The 21563-nt window shown below is 41.1% G+C and overlaps 4 protein-coding genes across 4 annotated transcripts in view; 2 read left to right on the top strand and 2 right to left on the bottom strand.

The window, feature by feature from the left end:
• Positions 1-1529: 1529 nt before the first annotated feature.
• On the bottom strand, positions 1530-5115 carry svopl (SVOP-like). The gene is made up of 13 exons (XM_061080350.1): positions 5055-5115; positions 4825-4896; positions 4617-4741; positions 4334-4397; positions 4128-4253; positions 3850-3978; positions 3675-3748; positions 2411-2607; positions 2216-2327; positions 2053-2134; positions 1875-1964; positions 1671-1784; positions 1530-1584 (listed from the first exon to the last, which is right to left on the bottom strand). Exons 2-13 carry the CDS (start codon positions 4894-4896, stop codon positions 1573-1575), a joined length of 1197 nt encoding a protein of 398 aa, XP_060936333.1. The 5' UTR covers positions 5055-5115; the 3' UTR covers positions 1530-1572.
• Positions 5116-7602: 2487 nt separating this feature from the next.
• lamtor4 (late endosomal/lysosomal adaptor, MAPK and MTOR activator 4) lies at positions 7603-9597 on the bottom strand. The gene is made up of 4 exons (XM_061074596.1): positions 9539-9597; positions 9336-9419; positions 7911-8028; positions 7603-7836 (listed from the first exon to the last, which is right to left on the bottom strand). Exons 1-4 carry the CDS (start codon positions 9539-9541, stop codon positions 7739-7741), a joined length of 303 nt encoding a protein of 100 aa, XP_060930579.1. The 5' UTR covers positions 9542-9597; the 3' UTR covers positions 7603-7738.
• Positions 9598-10226: 629 nt separating this feature from the next.
• On the top strand, positions 10227-11464 carry atp6v1f (ATPase H+ transporting V1 subunit F). Its single transcript, XM_061073612.1, has 2 exons — positions 10227-10459; positions 10853-11464. The coding sequence occupies exons 1-2, from the start codon at positions 10302-10304 to the stop codon at positions 11052-11054; spliced, it is 360 nt and encodes a 119-aa protein (XP_060929595.1). The 5' UTR covers positions 10227-10301; the 3' UTR covers positions 11055-11464.
• A 2648-nt stretch (positions 11465-14112) lies between these two features.
• The window catches only part of cdhr5-rs (cadherin-related family member 5, related sequence), an 8553-nt gene continuing 1102 nt past the window's right edge, over positions 14113-21563 (top strand). Inside the window, exons 1-13 of the mRNA XM_061070028.1 lie at positions 14113-14179; positions 14309-14517; positions 15142-15198; positions 15354-15446; positions 15841-15927; positions 16002-16112; positions 16547-16711; positions 18240-18330; positions 18905-19011; positions 19097-19297; positions 20474-20596; positions 21016-21094; positions 21537-21563. The exon at positions 21537-21563 is cut by the window's right edge and continues 170 nt beyond it. Coding sequence (XP_060926011.1) covers positions 14113-14179; positions 14309-14517; positions 15142-15198; positions 15354-15446; positions 15841-15927; positions 16002-16112; positions 16547-16711; positions 18240-18330; positions 18905-19011; positions 19097-19297; positions 20474-20596; positions 21016-21094; positions 21537-21563 — 1417 coding nt within the window. The remainder of the gene's footprint in view (positions 14180-14308; positions 14518-15141; positions 15199-15353; positions 15447-15840; positions 15928-16001; positions 16113-16546; positions 16712-18239; positions 18331-18904; positions 19012-19096; positions 19298-20473; positions 20597-21015; positions 21095-21536) is intronic.

Below are 21563 nucleotides of genomic sequence, written 5' to 3'. Positions count from 1 at the left end.
TGTAAACATGATATCATGTTGTTTCATATTCTGTTAGTGTGAGTTCAGTGTGGAGTTCCTCTGGGCTCCAGACTGGCTGCCACTACTGTCTGTGCTAATTAGCAGTTAGCTGATAACATTCATAAGCATAAAAAATGTGTCCATGAGCACACTGTAAATAAAGATGGATGACTTGACGGCTCCCAACGGTAAAGCCAAATCACGTCGATGACCCCCTAGTGGCTGTCTGCAATATAGGCCACAAAGTCCTCCTCCATGTTAGCAGGTGGGAAAAAGAGGTGCTGCTAGTTGATGCACTGTGTGAATATGTGTGTGTCACTGATTTGTTTGAATATTATTTCTGACTTCATCTGCTGCATAGTTACATGTTAGGTTGTCATGGTAACACCTCAATTTATACAATAAACAATAATGTGTGTGTGTTTACTCACGTCTCAGAGCTGCCGACCGTCGGTTGTTCACCTGAATCCTCAGCTGCTGCAGCTAAATCCACACTAATCACACACACACATACACACACAAACACACACAGAAACACACACACAGTGTCAAATCACTGTGTGTGTGTGTCGAGGCGGGGCCTACTCAGTGGAGAGTAGGCCCCGCCTGTGAGGACAGACAGTAATCTCTGGTGTTGGAGGTGATGAGATTAACAGAGCAGATAATCTTCATCATCATCTTCACCTTCACCTTCAGCGTCTACACACAGCAGCGCCACCTTGAGGCCGCCACACATTCTATTCTCAGCTCTGGGTGAACCGAACACCTGAATTTAAAGAGACAGTACGGAGCATTTCATCTCTGTTCATTAAGTCATAAAGATGATAAAACTAAACAATTTGTTCAACCTACAATTTAGCTATTAATAATAATACTTGTTATTTATATAAAATAAACATTTAGTATTCATCAAAACAAGAAGATTCAATTATTGTAAATAAAAACTATTACTATTGTCACAGATGTATTTTGTGGTTTGTAGGATGAAATTATTTCAGAAATTGTTATGACTAATCTTTTTTTTCTGTTTGATCTTTGTCTTTTTATTATTCAATTCAAACATTTTCCAGGCTAAATAAATAAGAAATAGAAATTGTGTTTACAGTTACACAAATAACATCTTAAATATTGATAAGGTACAATTTCATTTATATTGTTACACATAAATACATAAACAATCTGCAGACCAATCAATGAAACATAGGGAAAAAAACTTTATATGTATAAAGTTTGGTAACAACAGTTAGTTCAAATAAGAACTGAAAATATACTTTGATACAAGTATTTGCTACTAACCATTATATGATTCCAATAAACCAAAACCTAACTGTTAATGATCCTTTTTAACACACAGCCCATTTATTTCATGTAAAACGTTATTGACAAGTATTTGAATAAAGTAGTTGATCTTTGATATTTGAAGCTGAAACAGCAGTGGTTCTATAATGATCCTGATTTTATTAATAAATGAATAAATTCATTTAATTTAAAACAAAAACACTTAAGCTCAGTGACATTCAATTTCTTTACAATAATATTACAAACAGTAACAGACTTTTCGCTTGGACGTCATCAAGAGTTTTGCTGGAAAAAATAAATAAATGGAATTATTACTTGAATGTGTGTTCAGATAAAAAGACAAAACAAAGTTTAAACAAAGTGTTTCTCACCAGCAGAGCTCGTCCTTTAGTTTCAAACGGCAGCAGAAAGTTTAGCGCTGCACAGATGACACAAGTCACAGCAAACGGACTGAGTGCCAGAATCACCGACTGAGACATCAACACCTGAACGCACCACATTCAATTGATTATTGTACTAATTATGCTGACATTAGCTGTTAGCTAACATTCTCATTATCTCAAACATCGACCCACCTGAGCCATAAACGGCGCAATCATTCCTCCAATTCGACTGAACGACGTACAGAAACCCATCCCCAGAGACCGAGCCACCGTCGGATACACCTGAGAAACCAAAACCAATCGTATCCTGAGACCTGATCAACCAAAAACAAACGAGTAAAAAACAGCAGGAGAACCAGTGTGGACAAACCTCAGCCGTGTAGATGTAAATCACATTAAAGTTCATAGAGACCAGAGCACGCAACAGGAACAGCAGCACTGTGAAGCCAAACCTAGAGACAGAGGGACAGACTGGACCGTCATAAACCTGGACAGTCGGACTAGATAAGCAGAGAAGAGTATGAGGTTCTTACATGGTGGTGCAGATGTTGACCATCATGAACAAAATGGCCGACAGCAGCTGCAACACCGTCAGAGTCTTCCTCCGTCCCACCACATTCAGCAGACAGATGTTTAACGGGATCACTAGGGGGACAGAGGAAGAGAGACCGTTGTAATGAAACATCCTAGAGATGCCCTGAACTTCGGCTGAACTCATTTTGACTCACATGCAACCTCTCCCAAGCAGCTGATGAGCAGAGTCTGGTAGTCACTGGATCCAAAGGGGATGCAGTAACACACTCCGTCATCGTGGCGGTGTTTGACCTGATGTTCACGGCCAGCGTCCGTCACACACAATAAGTTTTTTTCCAACAGCTCCGAACTGCTCAGCACCGAACCGTAGTATGCAAAGGATGCAACAAACCTGACGGATGAAAGACGAAAGGTCAGAAAGTGAAATGTGATCCTGTATTTATTTGGCTATGGGAAGTAAAAATACTTTTTGTCTAAAATGCTTATTTCAAAATAAATGTTGTCAACTGTAAGATACATTTTGAAGCAGAGCTGTCAGAGGTGACATCATAACCATCACTATGTTTACACAGCCAACTTTCTGCAGTTCACACAGAACAGAGCGTGAAATGATCTTTCAACAGTTTCAATGTTTATCTGTTGTTTATCTCACAAACTGGGAACTTTGCAACACTTCCTGTAGCCTGCTGCTTTAAAATAAAAGCACTCCAGAATTTCGGTTGACTGAATCCAATCCTTTCTTTTTAAAAGGTGATTATTGTGAAATATTTGCACTAGTGGAAAATGCACAGCTTCATACTTTATGGTACTGGTATTCATCTAAGTACACAGTAGTACTTCTATACAAGGAAGTAGTATAGTTTTACCAGACATCTCAGAAAGGCAGTAGTTGTATTATAATTTTACGTAAAGAACTTCAGGTAATGGGCAGTAGTCGTTTTTTATTTATTTATGGCCATTTAATGGTAACCATGTGTAAAAATAGCTCTGACAGTAGCACCGCAGCCGGTGAACAACAGGCAGCAGTTCCACGGCCGATCTGCAGCCGCTGGGCCCCTGGCGCTACGTCACTATAGATCCAACTTGCTCCTAATTTTGCGCTGAAGAAGGGGCGGGCGGAGTCACCCAGCAGAAACAAACATGGCAGACAGTTGTGACGGAGGTAGACAGTGGACAGTGAGGTTTGGGCTGACATGTCTGTACAAGCAAAACTTGAGGAGTGGTGTAGTAGTTAGTCTGTGTTTGACTTTAAGCCTATAAAAATAAGTGCGTGTGACGTGTTGTTCTTCTTTGAGTCACAGAATCAGTTTTATTATTGTGACTCCATAACCACTTCACTCTGCCCTTATTTAAACTTCTATTAAATAAAATTAAATCTGGTAAACTATTTCAATAGGATTTATTTGATTACTTTTAAATAAACTTCTTCTGTAAAATATATAATTTAAATATCATTACCAAGAATACCACAGCAGTAAAGACGTTCTCCTGAAAGTAGAACTAACCAGAATCCTCCAACTACCTCGTTCTTCCTGAAACACAAACATATATAAGATAGCAATAATAACAACATCTACTAATAACCTGACACACCTTTAATAACATTTAATAACTATTAAACCTCTAAACGAACCTCAGCCGCCTCGACAAGCCGTCCTGGAGGAAGTGAAACACGGTTCATTTTGGCGATCCACTGCAGAGTTTTAACGGCGGCCTGGACGTTTCCTGCCGACACGTTGTAACGAGCTGATTCTGGTATAAACTGAAACAAATCCATACAATCAGTTTTTGATCCCATGATTTCAAACATTAACATTTATTTTCATGTGATGGTCAGTTAGTACGGGATCTGGTAGATTTCACTTTATATATACATGTATATATAAAACAGCTGCGGTAAGGAAGACTGACCTTGAAGAGGAAGATGAGGATGATACTCGGAGCCACAGAGATTCTGATCATCCACCTCCAGCCCAGAGTCGGAACCACCGTCATCCCCAGGATGATGATGAGCATGGAGCCTATCATCCAAAAGATCTGACACACACAGAGACAGAGAGCATGCTGGGATACATCCGGACAACAGACACAGGTGTGAAGTTTGGCTTCAAACTCACGGAGGCCAGAGGGAGCAGGTACGATCGATACTTCGCTGGAATAAACTCCGTCTTCAACACGAACCTGAAATCACAACCAGATTTAAAATACGATTTGAATGGTTCTCACTATTTAATGGTTTGTTAACTACATTAAAAAAATGCTCCACCACAAACAAATGTTAAAATTCACAGTGTGTCTCGTATGTGTGTGTGTGTTCGCGCGTGTGTGTGCGTGTGTATGTGTGTGTGTGTGTGTGTGGTGTGTGTGTGGTGGGTGGTGTGTGTGTGTTGATCAGCTAACCCCTGGGACACTCCTGCAACGCCGCAGCCGACCATGCTGCGCAGGAAAATGAACCATCCGTACGAAGGCGCGAAGGAGGTGAGGAGGGAGAAGTAGGCACTCCACACGAAGCCTCCAAATACCACCTGCACACACACACAAACACACATACATACACATGGTGCCGCCAAACATGATGCGTGTGTGAAAATACTTAGACGTGTTTGACCTTCCAGCGTCCGTATCTGTCGGCGACGTATCCACTGAGAACGCCACAAACCATGAAACCAAGAAACACCATCTGAGAGAAAATACACACACGTGTATGTCAAGTACCGGTCGTCACAACAACGCGTAGAAACAGGCACAATATTCCCTGATTTTCAACCCAATGAAATTAACATTTTAAAAAATGGTAGGAAAGTCTCCACACTCAAATCAATCAAAGAAAAAACTCACAGTAGAGACGAGCGCCACCTGCCAGTCCTCCAGACGCCACTCACAACGAATCTCAGGAGAGACGATGGCTAACAGCATGATCTCCATCGCCTCAATAATCTGCACACACGCACACACACAGTGAGTTGAGGTGAAGAAATTTAGTGACATACACCTGATACCTGCTCTCTGACACCACTGAGTGTGTGTGTGTATGTGTGTTTGTGTGTGTGACGAAGTAGTGACTCACATTTGAGCTCCCCATGATGAGGAAGAGGAGGATGTGGAAACGACCAAAGCCGATGGTTTCAACAGCATCTTCAACCGTGAATGTCGGATCTGCTGCAAGACACACAAATACACACACAGAAGTTCAGGCTCTGACTTGTCCAGTCATGTTGCTGCCACCTTGTGGTAACAGGTGTGATGTGTCGTTTCATGTCATTGTCAGTGATCTGGAGCGATGTTGATCACATTTATTGATTATTGATCTCACTCACCATCGCTGCAGATCGTTGTACCCGGCTGGTCCTCTGCAGGTTTGTCCTGCAGTTCCACCTCCTGCAGATAGATGGCACTCACCAGCTGAGTCTTCATGTGATCATTCATTCTGAAGACAAACTATTCTCATCATGTGTTCATCACTTTGTAGTTTGAGTGAACTGAGCCTTTGAATTCAGATCCAACCTTTTAAGTGAACATTCAAGTTAAAATGTGATAATTGTTATCCTTTACTTTATGTCAACAGATAACTCAAGAACAACAATACTGTTAAATTCTTATTATTAGACAACCTGCACTCATATACTTTTTTCATCAATACGCCTGATTGGTATTTTCTAATGACCCACTGATGGATCAGTGAATCAATATTTTAGTTTCTAATTAATATAAACTATATGGAGATTAATTCGGTTTTTAGACTACTATGATCATTTGACTCATTTCAAATTATCAGTTTTTTAATCATTATTTTATTTGTTAAACATATATAATTGTTACTGGTTGTTGATCCGATTGTTTTAGTTCTTGTAAATCTCACTTTGAGTACAGTTAATTAGGGTAATTGATTCTGTTAACTTCAACCAAACTCCTTTAAAAACTCTGAAGATTAAACATTAGAACTGAGGCTGTGACAGCTTCACATAACTAGATTTTACTGAACCAAAGTGTTGACAGTTAACAATTTTAGAGCCGAATTAATTCTTAAGACTGTTAACAAACATTCCCAATGTGTTTCAATGCGTCTGAAGGTTTTTTGAATCGTCTGACAGAGAAAATGTTAAACATTTCGAGATTTGAATGAGGTTTGGTGAAAGTTTTTCTGAGATTCTGGGAAGACAACGTGGATAAAGTTTGATTTCAGTCACAAACTCTGATGTGTTCAGGTACAAACGTTAATTTAACATTAAATGAAGTTTGAATACACTTGTGACACACCTCGCCATCTAACCCATAGGTCTGAGCCGTCTCATTCACTTCACATCCCCTGGATTTCCCGCCACATATCGATCAGATCGATCATCAATCACTGACCTTATTTCTGATTCTTCATCGTAAATTAAAAACCCGGAGACACGACCATTGATGAGCTGTTGTTCACCTGCACAGGTGAATCAGGAAGTGAAAACCAGGAAGTGCCATCGTCTCACCTCTGGCAAGGGGCGGGGCTATATGGAGGCTCGTTCGTGGTTCGACCTATGGGTTCGACCGGTTCGACTTGTTGCGGTGCGAATTAACGTGATGCATGCTGGTCCTAACACAATGCTGCTGATTAGAACTTTAATCCCACAACTGAATATTAAAATCCATCATCACAACTAAATGTTAATATTCAGCTGTTTTATTTTCATGATCCACATATGAATACTCCCGTGGATCTTATCAGTCATCTATATACATATATATTCTATATCTAAATATAAATACTAATATAAATATCACAATTTATAACAAATATAACTTTGTAAGGTTTTCTCCACGTACATTCCTCACAGTATATATTAACATATTATCAACATTTAAGACCAGTTTGTTTTTATTTAAATAAATGTGTTGTTTATTTCTGAGTAACTGATGATTAAATGTTTCCTCTGTATCAACTGAAAACATCTTTTCTCTGAACGTGTGGTTCAGTTTCAAGCAGGAAACTTTATTATAAATAATAAGAATAATAAACAGCCGAGTTGTAGAATCTGTACAAAGGATTCTCCTTTCCTAACTCCTTACTGCTTCTCCTTCCCATCTTTCTTTGAGCTTGTGATGTTTTCCATTGGCGTACAGAATGAGTGGTGAGGAAAGGAGATGTGACCTCTGACCTGAACTATGCTGAACAGGATGTGACTCAGTCAAATACTTTATTTCCTTACACTTTTCTTTGACCCGGATAAAAAACATGAGGTAAATAAAGATTAAGGACAAACTGAGACGTTGGAACCTGATTTTCAGTTCTTCAGTTCATTCAGTCTCAAAAAGTTTCAGCGTCTGTTTCAAACTAGAATCATCGTCCTGTTCAACTTCAGTCAGACATTGAATTTACTGACTCATTAGGAGGTGGAGCATCAGAAAATCCTCAAGAATAGTTTTATTCACAAATTGTTTAAATACAACAAAGTTCAATGACTGGAAACTGATTGGGAACCATCCGCACATCACAGTGACATCATCATCTTCATCAAACATCGCATCCTCGTGACCTCACACCGTCAGATGCTGATTGGTTCCTGTTGGTTGTTTTGTCGTTTGACCACGAAAACTTTCTGTCCAGAAACCGTCACCGTGTAAACTAAGTCGTCCAGAATCACTTGAGGACAGAAAACAAAAGGTGAGTGATGCGACAGCGCCCCCTGCAGCTAAACAGTGTGTGAGTCATGTTACCTGACATGCGTTTGAAGGGCGGATCAGCCGATCCAGGTAACCTGAAGCGACTTGCGGTTCGAACCATCTCCATCATCACACACGCCGTGTGCTCGTCGTTCTCCAGCTCACCTGCAGACTGACACCATGGGTCAGAGGTCAGGTAGCCTCAGGTCATTTATTAAAGATGCAACCAACGACCATTCCGTCAACAATTTTTTGGATTAATCGATTATTAATCACAACAAAAGCTATATTTGACCATTTCAAGCTGTTTATTGTAAAATGCTGATTCTATACTGTATGTATTAAAGATGTCTGCAATTTATGATAATTTATGATGATAATCCCAAATTCAGATAGCTACAATCTTTAACAGTCTTTAATTCAAAATCCCATAAATTACAATATTTAATAACATTATAGGTGTATTGCTGGGCAAAAGAAAATTTGATAATTATCGCGACATATATTGATATAGCATGAAGTGAAAAAAAAATTTAGATCACAACAATATGACATTACATCAATAACTGTAACTCTGTAACTGTCTCTCAGTAACTGTCTCTCAGTAACTGTAACTGTCTCTCAGTAACTGTCTCTCAGTAACTGTCTCTCAGTAACTGTCTCTCAGTAACTGTAACTCAGTAACTGTAACTCAGTAACTGTAACTCAGTAACTGTCTCTCAGTAACTGTCTCTCAGTAACTGTCTCTCAGTAAGTGTAACGGAGTAAGTGTCTCTCAGTAACTGTCTCTCGGTAACTGTCACTCGGTAAGTGTCTCTCTTTGAACTGTCTCTTTGTAAGTGTCTCTCAGTCACTGTAACTCAGTAAATGTCTCTCAGTAACTGTCTCTCAGTAACTGTCTCTCAGTAACTGTCTCTCAGTAACAGTCTCTCAGTAAGTGTCTCTCAGTGAGTGTCTCTCGGTAAGTGTCTCTCTGTAACTGTCGCTCAGTAACTGTCTCTCAGTAACTGTCTCTCAGTAAGTGTCTCTCAGTAACTGTCTCTCAGTAAGTGTAACCGAGTAACTGTCTCTCAGTACGTGTCACTCGGTAAGTGTCTCTCTGTAACTGTCTCTCAGTAAGTGTAACGGAGTAAGTGTCTCTTAGTAACTGTCTCTCAGTAGCTGTCTCTCAGTAACTTCCTCTCAGTACGTGTCACTCGGTAAGTGTCTCTCTGTAACTGTCTCTCCGTAACTGTCTCTCAGTAACTGTAACTCAGTGACTGTCTCTCAGTAACTGTAAGTGTCTCTCAGTAAGTGTCTCTCAGTAAGTGTCTCTCAGTAACTGTAAGTGTCTCTCAGTAAGTGTCTCTCAGTAACTGTGTAGTAACTGAGTAGTAAGTGTCTCTCAGTAAGTGTAACGGAGTAAGTGTCTCTCAGTAACTGTCTCTCAGCACGTGTCACTCGGTAAGTGTAACGCAGTAACGTAGTAACAGTACTCACAGCCAGTACTCCGTCCTCGCTGATCACAAGGTATCCCAGTTGATCCGGGATTCTCTCCAGACCTGCGGTCAGAGCTGCGGTGGTCTGAGGGGGAGACATACAAGCTAACAGCCATCAGGCTAACAAGCTAACAGGCTAACAGCTAACATGTTAACTTAACAGTTGAATCATTTCATAAAGATGACAAATATAAAAACACTCACCATCTTCTTCTTCCACTTCCGTATTCCTCGTGATCCTGTCACGTGACTGACTGACTCGTCTTTCTTCTTCTTCCTCCTCTTCTTCTTGTTGATTATATTGGTGCATTACTGCCACCCGCTGGTGTGGAGTGTGGATCAGTCTTATATCATCTATTGAGTTTTAAAACTCTCAGTTATATTGTATATGTTTGTCTAAGATATTTAAATCGTTTTGTATGACACTTGTTCTTTGAGTTGTTTTCCTGCCACTGTGTCTTTCTCCTTTCCTTCTGTTTAAAGATGCTCTTAGTCTTTACTGAAGCTGGCAATCACCTCAGTGCATTTGATTTATTTCTTGAAATTGATATTACTATTATTATTCACAGCCTCCTTTGTAAGTTTTTCTATTATTTAATTTCCCTTAACACCATCACCGGTACCTATAAAGAACTATACTTTCAGGCCCCTCATATGAATTATGTACTAGGTTTGTTGTATTTCATCAAAATGTCTGCTGTCTAATGTGCATTACGCTGACTAATGATGAACGTGATCCTGAACAAATGATTGCTCTTAATGGTCGTGTGGGTTAGGGTTAGGGTTCAGGGCTTTTCAGATGTATAGTTTTGAGTTCTTATTCTTATTGCAGAGCCAGCAGGGGGCGCGAAGCTGTGTGAGCGCAGCGGAAGTTGCAGTCAGCTGACCGTCACATGACACTCAGGCTCTGTGAAGAAGCGGAAGTGTTTTTCTCCTGTTTTCGGTAAAACGTTCCTCTCTGGTCGTGATGGCAGGTCGCGGGAAACTGATCGCGGTGATCGGGGACGAGGACACGTGCACGGGCTTCCTGCTCGGTGGCGTCGGGGAACTGAACAAGAACCGGAAACCGAATTTCCTGGTGGTGGAGAAGGACACGAGCATCACGGAGATCGAGGAGACGTTCAAGTAAGAATCGAACCGACGTCACATTCACACGTCGACTCTTTAATGACGTTTCTTCTCTAACTGTAAATAAGTTAATCAGCTGTGGTCAACTCGGGTTATAGATCATCCAGAGAAAACAAGAACATGTTCAGAGACAGCCCCCTGACCATTACCATAACCTTAACCATAACCATAACCATAACCATAACCTTAACCATAAACATAACCTTAACCCTAACCTTAATCATAACCATAATCATAACAATAACCCGATTTGAAGGACCTTACTAACCAACCAACAAATTAACAATCCAGCCAACCCATTTTCAGAATTTAACTGAGACGAGTTTCACCAGTAAAACAAATCTCTCTCTCCCTCCCTGTCTCTCCCTCTCTGTCTGTCTCTCTCTACAGGAGTTTCTTGGCCCGTAACGATATCGGCATCATCCTGATCAACCAGTTCATAGCTGAGATGATCCGTCATGCCATCGACGGCCACATGCAGTCGATTCCTGCCGTGTTGGAGATTCCGTCCAAAGAGCATCCGTACGACGCGTCCAAGGATTCTATCCTGCGTCGCGCCAAGGGCATGTTCTGTGCCGAGGACTTTCGATAAACAAGCGGAGACGCACACACACACATGCAGAGTGTGATGAATAGAAATGTCCCTGATGTGTTGTTTCCATGAGGATGGATGTTGATGTGTAGTCCTTCGTATTATTGTTTCAGGAAGTGGACGATGTTTTAGTTTTCATGTGACTCCTGTTGATGTTTCTTCTGGAAAAGTTGATGTTAACGTAGAAAATAAACGTCGCTTGTGAAGTTTTTCAGTTTTTTATCTTTTACGTTCTCAAACGTAAAGATGATAAATGTATTAATTATAACTGAAATCTAATTATTTTGTGTTAATGTGATTAAAATGTTTGAACTAAATATATATATATTAAAATATGACATGACGTCACTGTCTGTAAATCTGTGCTTGTACAACAGAACAAAATAAATATGATCTTATCTGATTTGAAATGAAGCTGTTTCCGTGAATTTAAACTGATCAGAGGTCAGGGTTTATATTAAAATGACACTGAGGCTTCTCATCATTCATGATGACAGAGAGAAGGTCGGCTGACGCTGTCTGAAGGTCGGCTGGACGTTGGCTGAAGGTCGGCTGGACGTTGGCTGAAGGTCGGCTGACGCTGGTGTGTAAACAGGTTCATTATAAATTCAGTTTCCCTGGACAAGTTCCCTTCATTCTGAATAAGAAGCTGCTCTCGCTCTCTCTCTCTTTCGTTCTCTGCTGTACATCAGATGATGAAGTCTGTTGCTGTGGTTGTCATGATAATGATGATGATGATGATGATGTCGTCTGCTGCTCCTCTTCCTCCCTCAGTCAACAACAGCAGGTAAATGTGAACTGAATTAATTGAACCTGTTTTGTTTGTGTTGTGACATGATGTCGATACTTTGTTCATGATGATTTCCTTTTTTACTGTTGAAACCTGCTGGAATAATTTTTTCTTCTTCCACAGCCATGTGCTTTATCACTCCAATGGAACAAACATGAGCGACGTTGGGTCAGTTCGAAAATATTCAAAAACACTTCTTAACTTATAATGTATAATACTTTATATATTTATAATTTTTAAATTTTCATCTTTTAATCAGATTAATTCAAATCCCTTCTGTTTTACAACAGGTACAATCCACAAAGGTAAGATTTTCTCTCATAATCTGATGAAAAAATACTTTGGTTCTACAGTTGCAGACATCAAAGGAACATTCTTTGTCTTCTGTAAACTTCACTGATGAGTTTCTAAAATCAGAGTCAAACATTTCTCCATAAAACAGCTGATATTTATATTAGATTCATATGATATACCTAATAATATCTATATTATATATGAATATATCAAATGGCATCTAGTATAAAAAATATGATATATCAAATGATTTATCATATAATTTATCAGATGATATTCATGATACTCAATATATCAGAAGATAATCATGATGTGTAAGATATTTCAGATGATACTTTCTTCAAGTGCAAGTTTATCTGTATTTGTTGGTGTTTTATGTCCATATGACATTTCCACTAATATCTATGAACAATTATCTTTTAATATAGATTAATGTGTTCCTCCTTTCTGTCGCCATCCAATGAGTTTATCTGCGGGCAACCAAAGCGTGCTCAAACGCGATTGGTCAAACTAGAACTAGAAACCAGAAGCTTCTTCTCCCCTGTGTACAGATTGGGATTCAGTCGCTGTAATCTACCAACCTGTCTCACCACCAACCTGGCCTCCAGCATGCAGACTGGGGACGAGGCAGCAGGTGGCGCCGCCAGCGACCCGTATGGAATTGGAAAGAAATGACGATTATCATGGGATCATCATAAGTTCTGATCATCAATGACTCCTCAACTTTGTGCTATTTCTCACCACTCTCATTGTTCACATTCATCGTTCTCTTTCTTCTCTTTAATTGTTGAGAGGAAGCTGATATTTCATTTGTTAAAATACATAATAATATACAGCTTCAGTTTTGTCCATAACAGCAGCAGGAGAGGCTCATGGGAACTTCAGTTTTTAGACCATATTCAGCAGATGAAGGAAAAATGTGAAGAGTAAATAAATAAAAGTTCAATTTCAGAAACTCATTCAAAGACAAAACTGTGAAAACAAATTTTGATCAATCGTCCATGTTGGAACTTGGAATCTCCATATTAATAAAATGTCTTTTAACAACATGTTTGTCTCCTGACGTAAGGTTCTTCGATTGTCTCGATTGACAATTATGGGAAAATGTTGGTTTCATTCCAGAAATTAATTCTGACTTTTGATTATCGTTGAATCTGAAGAAAATAAAAATTTAAACAAATCGTTTCTCGGAATTCCGTTTAAGGTTTTATCATCATCTTAGATTTTCACAGAGCAGGGACCTGAACTATGAAGCAGGATTTGTGGTAATCAGGTAACTACAGGTTTAATTCAGAGTTTTCAGTCACCATGGTAACATACGCTGAACAACTAACTTGATCCAGGTTAAGTTGGAGATATCTACAGTTTTTACAGTTATTTCAGTTGTGTAATAATTCTGTAGTCCCTGTAGTATACTATCAAAGTTACTACAGTAGTGTAATAATACTATAGCTACTACAGTAAACCATTACAATTACATCAGTAGCAGCAGGTCCAGTTGTGTTAAACTGTTGACCTACATATCGAGCTCATTAATGCGCCTGTAAGCTCTTTGCTAATTCTCTCTCTCTCTCTCTCACACACACACACACACGCACAGCAACAGGCGGCGCTCCGTTCTCTCTGAATAATGAAGCGAGTCTCTGCTGCTGAAACAGGAAAATGTAGAAAGATGATAAAATGAAAGGATGAAAACTGTGATGAAGCTGAGATCCGCCTGACCAGACGGAGAGAGTCAAAGTGTCAGAAGATCCCAGGAGAGAGAGGTAAGGGCTCTGTGTGTGTGTGTGTGTGTGCGCGCGCGCGCGTGCGCGTGTGTAAATATTTTCAGTTTGTTGTTTAATGGGCGACAAAAACAATGAAAACAGAGGAAAACTTTTTACAGTACGTACAATTTTGCATTTTAAATCACAAAGTGTCACTGGTGAGTGTTTGTGTTCAGGAGGACGAGGACAAAGCATAGGACAAAGGACGATGCTAAGACGCTGCAGGCTGCTGCTGTGGCACTTGGTTCTTAGGTTATCATATCATGTGGTTACAGGTGAGAACACCAGGTTCTTTAACGTTCTCTTCAGGTTCCTATGACGTATTCTCTTCCAGCCAATATTGTTAATCATAGAAGCAGGGCTTCATCACCATATTTCACGTCTCTTTCTGTGTTTGTCATCAGCTGGTCCGTGTCAAGGTGGGTCGGACATCTTGGCATCGGTCAGAGAGAACAGTCCGCTCGGTCAGTTCATAGCCAACATCAGCATCATCGGAGAACAACGAGCGAACACTATCAGACTTTGTCTGAGTGGAGACAGCGCAGACTGGTTCTACTTAGAGGGTCGAGCCATCCGACTCAACACTTCCCTCTCCAGAGTCCTGGACAGGGAGGTACACCTCTACATCACTCACCTGTACAACACTGCAATTTCCTAACACTCAATAGCGTTAAAACCGAAGTTGTCCTTATTGGCACTAAATCCAGCATATCAAAATCAGACAATCTATCCTTTTAGTTTCTCTCTCCCGTCAGGTTAAGAGTCTGGGTGTCATCCTTGACAACACTCTATCTTTCCAAGCCCACATCAATAATGTCCTCCGGTCCACTCTCATCTACGCAGCATTAATCGTGTACGCCATTGCTCAAACCCAACCGTGCCGCCATTCTCATCCGTACCCGTTTACATCCTGCATTGATTACTGTAATTCCCTTCTTTTTGGTGTCATTGATAGATTCACTTATAAACTTCATGATTGTCTTCCACTTTTTATTCACTGTTCATTTAATTTATTTATTTCATGGATGTTTTTGATACATTGTTTATGTTGTTGTTTTTGTTTATCTGCGGTGTAAGGGGACCTTGAGTGTTCTGAAAGGCGCCTATAAATAAAATGTATTATTATTATTATTGTTATAAATACGCCCCAGAACATCACACCCATCTGAACAACACACTCATCTTGGCTGTGACTGACACCTGGAACATACATCACTGACATGTTTCTGATTCTCAGGATCAGGGATCGGTGCTGGTAGCAGAGCTCACCTGTTACGAAGAGGATGTCATGCAGGTAAATCAAGCATGTTAACACCTGAGTCAGGTTAATGAGTTCACCTGTGTTACCTGAGTGACCTGAGTGACCTGAGTGACCTGAGTGACCTGTGTTACCTGAGTTACCTGTGTTACCTGAGTTACCTGAGTGACCTGTGTTACCTGTGTTATCAGAGTCAGTTCAGGATCCTGGTGGAGATCGTGAATGAAAACGACAACAGACCAAACTTCCTGCAGGAGACGATTGGTCCGTTCAGCATCAGTGAGGTAAAATGTGGAGGGTAACCACAGATCAAGCCACGCCTACTTTCTGACATGACTAGTGGGGCAGGGTTTATGAGACAAAAATCAAATGGAGGTTGTAAAATGAAGCGTAATCCAGCTCAGCCTCGTTGTCGTTAGCTGACAGCAGCAGATCTGTGTGTTAGCTGATGATCAGATGATCTATAAGGCTACACTTTAAGTTCAACTTCAGTTTGTCTGATATTAGTTAAGAAACAAATTGTCTTCTCAGCTCACTGGGCCAGGTTTTCCTGTCATATGATGACGGTTGATATCAATATAAACTTTATATAAACTGAAATAGTACAAACATTATAAATAACTAGATTATTATATCATAACATTATACTATCATAAAGTGTGTTTTCTGTGTTCGCAGCTGACGGCTGTGAACTCTGTGATCTTCACTGTAAAAGCTGTTGATGCAGACGGAGACATGATCAGTTACATCATTGATCAATCATCGGTGAGTTGTCCACATGCTTCTGTCCTCGATCGATCACCTGGAGTCACATGACTGAACTTACCTGTCACCCGCAGCCGGACGCCGCCTTCTTCAGGATCGATCTACCAAACAGCGGCAGCATTGTGTTGGACAAACATCTGGACTTTGAGACCAGACATCACCTGGAATTCTTCATCTGGGCCCAGGTATAACTGAGTCCGCACCCAAGAACTTGGAGAATTGAACTAACCAAACCCTTAAATAACAGGATCAATAAACAATCAATGTACTGTATCTTTCTTTGATACAGAAACTGAAACTAATCTGGAGCCGGAATCAAGTCTCAAACTGTCCATTATGACATGGTGCAGGTGGTTCAGAGCAGCTCGAGGTGAACCAGGGAGAGTTGATTGGCACCGCTGAGATTAGTTGGCCAATTAACTCTCCCTGGGGGGGGGGGGGGGGGGGGGACTGAGGCAAAGACACAACAAGTGAAAAGTTCATCTCTGGTAGTTGATTGGGAGTCGCCGCTGGCATAGTCTATATCCTCATTAATGATTGTGTGTAATAATTGAAACAAATAACCTTTCAGAAATAAATACTTTGATCTATTCAGTAAATTGATTTTTTTTCTGAACAGGAATCAAACACAGAGGATAAATTCAACTCTTCTGCTCGTTTATCCGTGAACATCGAGGACGGAGACGATCAATATCCTCACTTCCTGCCGTGTTCACCTGTCGCTCCAGGTGTTCCTGTCTGCATTAACCCCGCCTACACCACCAACATCACACACAGGACACAGGTAAACACACAGGCTCAGGCCGGCCACACACCGGACGCGTAAGCGTCGCGTTAGCGTCGCGTAGGCGCACCGTCATGCCTTAAATAACAGCTGGCTCCCATCCACTCCCACGTTAATCCCTTGTGCCGGCCACACCGGACGCTGAAGTGCAGAGCTGCACCAAAAGTGCCTCGCGTCGTGCAGCGATCGTTTCGGCGTCGAGTCTATTTTTTGCGCTTGACGCGAGCGTAACGCTCCGGGAAACACAGTGAAAAATGATTTTAAACGATATTGGGGACATATTTTATATTATATAAATGATAAAATATGCATCCCATAGTTTGTATTCCCCTTCTGTTGTCCTGGAGTTTTTATTTTACCAATTTTACCAATCACATTATTAAATGTCCCCCTCTGCCCCTCCATACAGACACACAAGCAGTCATAAAGATAGAAAGAGAGAGGGTGTGTGTGTGTGTGTGTGTGTGTGTGTGTGTGTGTGTGTGTGTGTCTACGTAGTCTCCACATAGGCTTGAGTGGAGAATACGTAATTTACCCTCGACACCCGACATTGAACTGAGCAAACAGCGGAGAAGTTCTTGAAGATGGATGACATTAAATTAATAATTGAAGTGGAGAAGTAGTACAGTGAGCTGTACGATCCTCGGCCGTGTTGTTTAAAGACAACATTAAAAAGGACAAATGCTGGGACACCGTTTCAGTTAATAACAAATATCAGCTGTATGTGTGATCACGGGGAGGAATCGCAGGATGACCGCCGCGGAGTTCAGCGTGTCCGGTGTGCAGCCTGGCCCCAGCGTGCTAGGGATCTACGCGACGCTTACGCGACGCTTACGCGTCCGGTGTGACAGCCTAGCGTTTACGCGACGCTCACGCGACGCTTACGCGACGCCAACGCGACGCTAACGCGTCCGGTGTGTGGCCGGCGTCAGGAGGTAGAGCGGGTTGTCCACTAAGTGCTTTGTATTTATATGGAGCTCTTCTAGTTTTGATGACCACTCAAAGTGCTTTACATTACAGTTCCCATTCATACACCATTCATACAGAGCATCTATAAGCAGCACTGTGTTGTTCTATGGGGGGGGCAATTCAGTGTTGAGCCTCTTGCCCAAGGAAGCTTCGCATGCAGATGGGGAAGACTGGGGATCGTACTGCCGACCTTCAGGTTGAAGGACAACCGCTCTATCCCTCAGCCACAGCCACCCAACTAATCAGAGGCTCAGCGATTCGATCCCCCCCCTTGCCTGGGCCAAATTGTCCTTGGGCAAAACACTGATCCCCAGATTGCCTCGGGATGAGCTGTATGAAGGTGTGTGAATGGTGGAAGGTAAAAATGTCAAAACATATATATAAAAGACTACAGAGCATTTACCCTATATAATAATATATAATAAAGATAACATATCTTCTGAAATTAACGACATATAATCAAAGTGTGTGTGTGTGTGTGTGTGTGTGTGTGTGTGTGTGTGTGTGTGTGTGTGTGTGTGTGTGTGTGTGTGTGTGTGTGTGTGTGTATGTGTTTCAGGATGTTGTTCTGGAGTTCTCTCCTGGTCCAATCAGAGCAGTGGACGGAGACAGGGGAATCAACATGTCTCTGATCTACAGCATCATATCAGGTCATTCACAAAATCCTCCATGTGTCTCACTGAGGGTTGTAGTTACAGTCAAGGTCAATCAGCTGATCCATCAGTCAGCTGATTGACTGATTGTTCAACATGTTTTCTGATAATAATGTTAATAAACATGGACAGTTTTACAGTTTCCTTGATTTTATAAAATGTCTTTCTAATGTTCAGAGATCAATTTAGAAATTGCTGGTGTTAACAGGTGTACAGAGCTGCCACGAGAAATTAGGTGTTTTGTGTCAATTCGTTTTTATTGTTTCCACACAAGAATTGCACATTTCATATAGGAAAGGTAAAATGACACGTGATCAGAATGCTCTCTTGAGAAATAACATACACACTGATGATGTCACTCTATGAATAAGGTGGAGCCTTGCAGTAGATATTTTCACTTAAACATTTAGTGTTAAGTCACACAACCACACAATGAGACACACTGTGATTTAACACTTTGAATAAATGAGCTCAACAGTTTGTTACGTTTGTTCATTTTAAGTTGGGTTACTTAACACCAGTTAAACACGACGACTGCAGAGGTCACGTGACTTTCAGTTTGACCCCGCAGGTGACGACCACGGCAGGTTTGAGATCAACCACACGACAGGTGAGCTCAGGTTAACTCGAGCTGTGGACGACCAACGACTGACACCAAACTTCACACTCAAGGTCATGGTAATAATTCTACTTCCTGTGTACGGCTTCACTCATAACCATCAGAACAGAGTCTGCGTCCCTCACCTGTCCCCCCCTCGTCCAGGTGTGTCAGGTGGACGACAGGCTGAAATACAGCGTGGCTTTCGTCGTGGTCAGAGTTTTGAATGAAAACAAGTTCCCTCCGGTTTTTAACAGAACCACTTTTAAAGGTTTCATCATCCAGAGCTCTAGCCCCACCTCCATCGTCTCAACCTATGGGAACCAGGTGTTACAGGTCCAGGTGTCCGACCGAGACTTCTCTAATGTAAGTATTTTCACCTTATCTGTGAAGATTCTCAGTCATTCAGGTGATGGTAGCTACAAAAGTTATACAAGAGGACATGTGGAACTGGACGTTTGACCTTCTTCAGTTCTAACTGACTGATGGAGGTTTCAGGAGTTTAACCTCTGTGGGTCCTGAATTGTGTTGAGCAGAGTCAAAGTGTGAATGGCAGTTGTTACCTCTTAGTCAAAGACCCACCCTGCTTTTGTGTGAGTCACACGAGTTGGTCTCATTGTCTATGGTCATCAGGGTCACATGGGTTGGGGTGGGGTTGGGTGTGGATCTCTCTGTGGAGACAACTGGGATCAAAACTTGTCTCTTATACCACCTCCTCTGTTAAGTAATTGTTTATGTATGCTTCTTTGACTATTCATTCAACCATCTGTCTTCTGTGGACAAAGTTCCTACATTACCATGTTCAGAAGAGTGTCCCTTGTCCTTGAGGTGTAAGGGAACTGCTGAATCCTGGCCTGAGGAACTGGTTCTACTGTGCTCTGCCAACCGTTGATGTAGTGTTTTTTTGTTTCTGCCATGTATAGGTCTGAGCAATCCTCTTCTGGTCATGTCTGGGTTAGGGTTAGCCTAACCCTAAACCCTTTCATCTGGGGCCAAACGTATTCCTCTGGTCTTGTTGGTAAAACACGTTTTTGATGTAGTGTTTCGAACCAGGGGTTTGATGATGTTGTATGTTACCAAATGAATGCTGATTATGATGCTTGGTTTGAGTGAAACTCTTCTTTGTGTATCTTTGGAAGTCTATAGATATGGCAAATGGCTTCTTCAGGGTAAAGGTTGTAGTAAAGTTGACAATCAAAGGGTTGGTTCTCCAACTGGTGGAGACAGTTCATATTTTGTCTTTTGTAGCCACTGGTAGCATCTTGTCTCAAGGTCTAGTAGGTGGCTGTTTCTCTGAGAAGACCAGTCACTTTAGCGTGTTCAGTGCGTTGTGCATTTCAGCCGGTAGGAACCCAAACCTGCCTCTTTGACATAATGACTCTCAACACAGGAACAGACCCACAACGGTTAAGAACTTGAAACCTCCCATTAGTTGAACTATTGGTGAAGAGTCCTTAACAAACACACAAACAAGTCCAATTGACTATATACACATATAACCTGAATCACACCGGATGACTCATCACTGTCGTCCAATCACAGGGACTGAATCCAAACATCCGCTACTCCCTTCATCCTCTGTCTGGCCTGTACCATGTCACTCAGATGGGGATCCTGATCGCCAGGACGGACCAACTGCACAACTTCGACCGCCACATCCTACAGGTGAGTTTACCTGCGGGATACACACAGAAACAGCAGGTGACCTCTGCCCTTTAACCTATTATGTTAAACTACACAACTACACCACACATCGATGTTGCTTACATTTTACATATGTATTCTTTCTTCAGTTGCAGATGTGGTCACAAAGATTCTAGAGAAAATTAGGAAAATGCACTTTATTAATCAACAATTTAATCAATGATTTGTTAAATCATTGATTAAATGTTTCTTTGTTCAAAGCTCCAACTGATCTCAGATCAGATCAATGATTGAATGACTGAAGATTTTAAACTAAAATCTTCAAAGTGTGAAACATCATATCTCACCTGGTTCTGATCTGAAGCTGATGCTGTTCACATGTTGGACGTGATCCGAGGGTTAGGGTTCTCATCATTTGATCATGTTGTATCGTTGTTCAGGTCGTAGCCAGAGATGAAGAATCAGGAGAAGAAGTTTCAGCGTCAGTTGATATTGAAGTTCTGCAGAGAGGACAAGCAGGTGACCAATCATATAGTGACAATTACAACATGTGACAACAATATATAAAATGTAACATGTAATATACATATAAAACATAATCTACCTCCTAATTCCACAAACGTCTCTCTGTCTGTATGTGGAACTCATGTCTCATGATTTAATCATTTAATCATACGTGTCATGTTTAATATAAATACGTGTTGAGTTTGATTTGAACATGTGATTGTCTCAATATTATTAAATCGACCAGTCCTCTGTATCAGTCAGGGGGGGACGACAGTGTGTCTTCAGTCTGTCGAAGGAGTTGAACATGTCTTCTTTTAGGTCCTCTAGATCCTCTCTAGGTTACTGTTTGTAAAAGCTCACAACATTACACACACACAACTTTACTATATAATATAATATAAAATGGTGAAATATCCCTCATGGTGCATTCACTGACATGAACTCTTGTCTTTAGTTCCTCATGGTGCGTTCACTGAACAGC

Source organism: Limanda limanda, chromosome 1, assembly GCF_963576545.1.
Source record: "Limanda limanda chromosome 1, fLimLim1.1, whole genome shotgun sequence".
NCBI lineage: Eukaryota > Metazoa > Chordata > Actinopteri > Pleuronectiformes > Pleuronectidae > Limanda > Limanda limanda.
The sequence above is the reverse complement of the archived record's forward strand: the minus strand, read 5'-3'. Positions and strand labels throughout refer to the sequence as shown.

Excerpts from the sequence above, each read along its gene's own strand:
- atp6v1f (XM_061073612.1), top strand. The coding sequence starts at position 10,302 with ATGGCAGGTCGCGGGAAACTGATCGCGGTGATCGGGGACGAGGACACG. Across the intron at positions 10,460-10,852 it reads GAGATCGAGGAGACGTTCAA|GAGTTTCTTGGCCCGTAACG; the intron begins GTAAGAATCGAA and ends CTCTCTCTACAG.
- svopl (XM_061080350.1), bottom strand. The coding sequence starts at position 4,896 with ATGGTGTTTCTTGGTTTCATGGTTTGTGGCGTTCTCAGTGGATACGTC. Across the intron at positions 4,254-4,333 it reads ACCTGCTCCCTCTGGCCTCC|ATCTTTTGGATGATAGGCTC; the intron begins GTGAGTTTGAAG and ends TGTGTGTGTCAG. Across the intron at positions 2,135-2,215 it reads GTCAACATCTGCACCACCAT|GTTTGGCTTCACAGTGCTGC; the intron begins GTAAGAACCTCA and ends CTCTGTCTCTAG.
- lamtor4 (XM_061074596.1), bottom strand. Across the intron at positions 8,029-9,335 it reads GCGAGGACGGAGTACTGGCT|TCTGCAGGTGAGCTGGAGAA; the intron begins GTGAGTACTGTT and ends CCATGGTGTCAG. Across the intron at positions 7,837-7,910 it reads GCCCTTCAAACGCATGTCAG|TGATTCTGGACGACTTAGTT; the intron begins GTAACATGACTC and ends TCTGTCCTCAAG.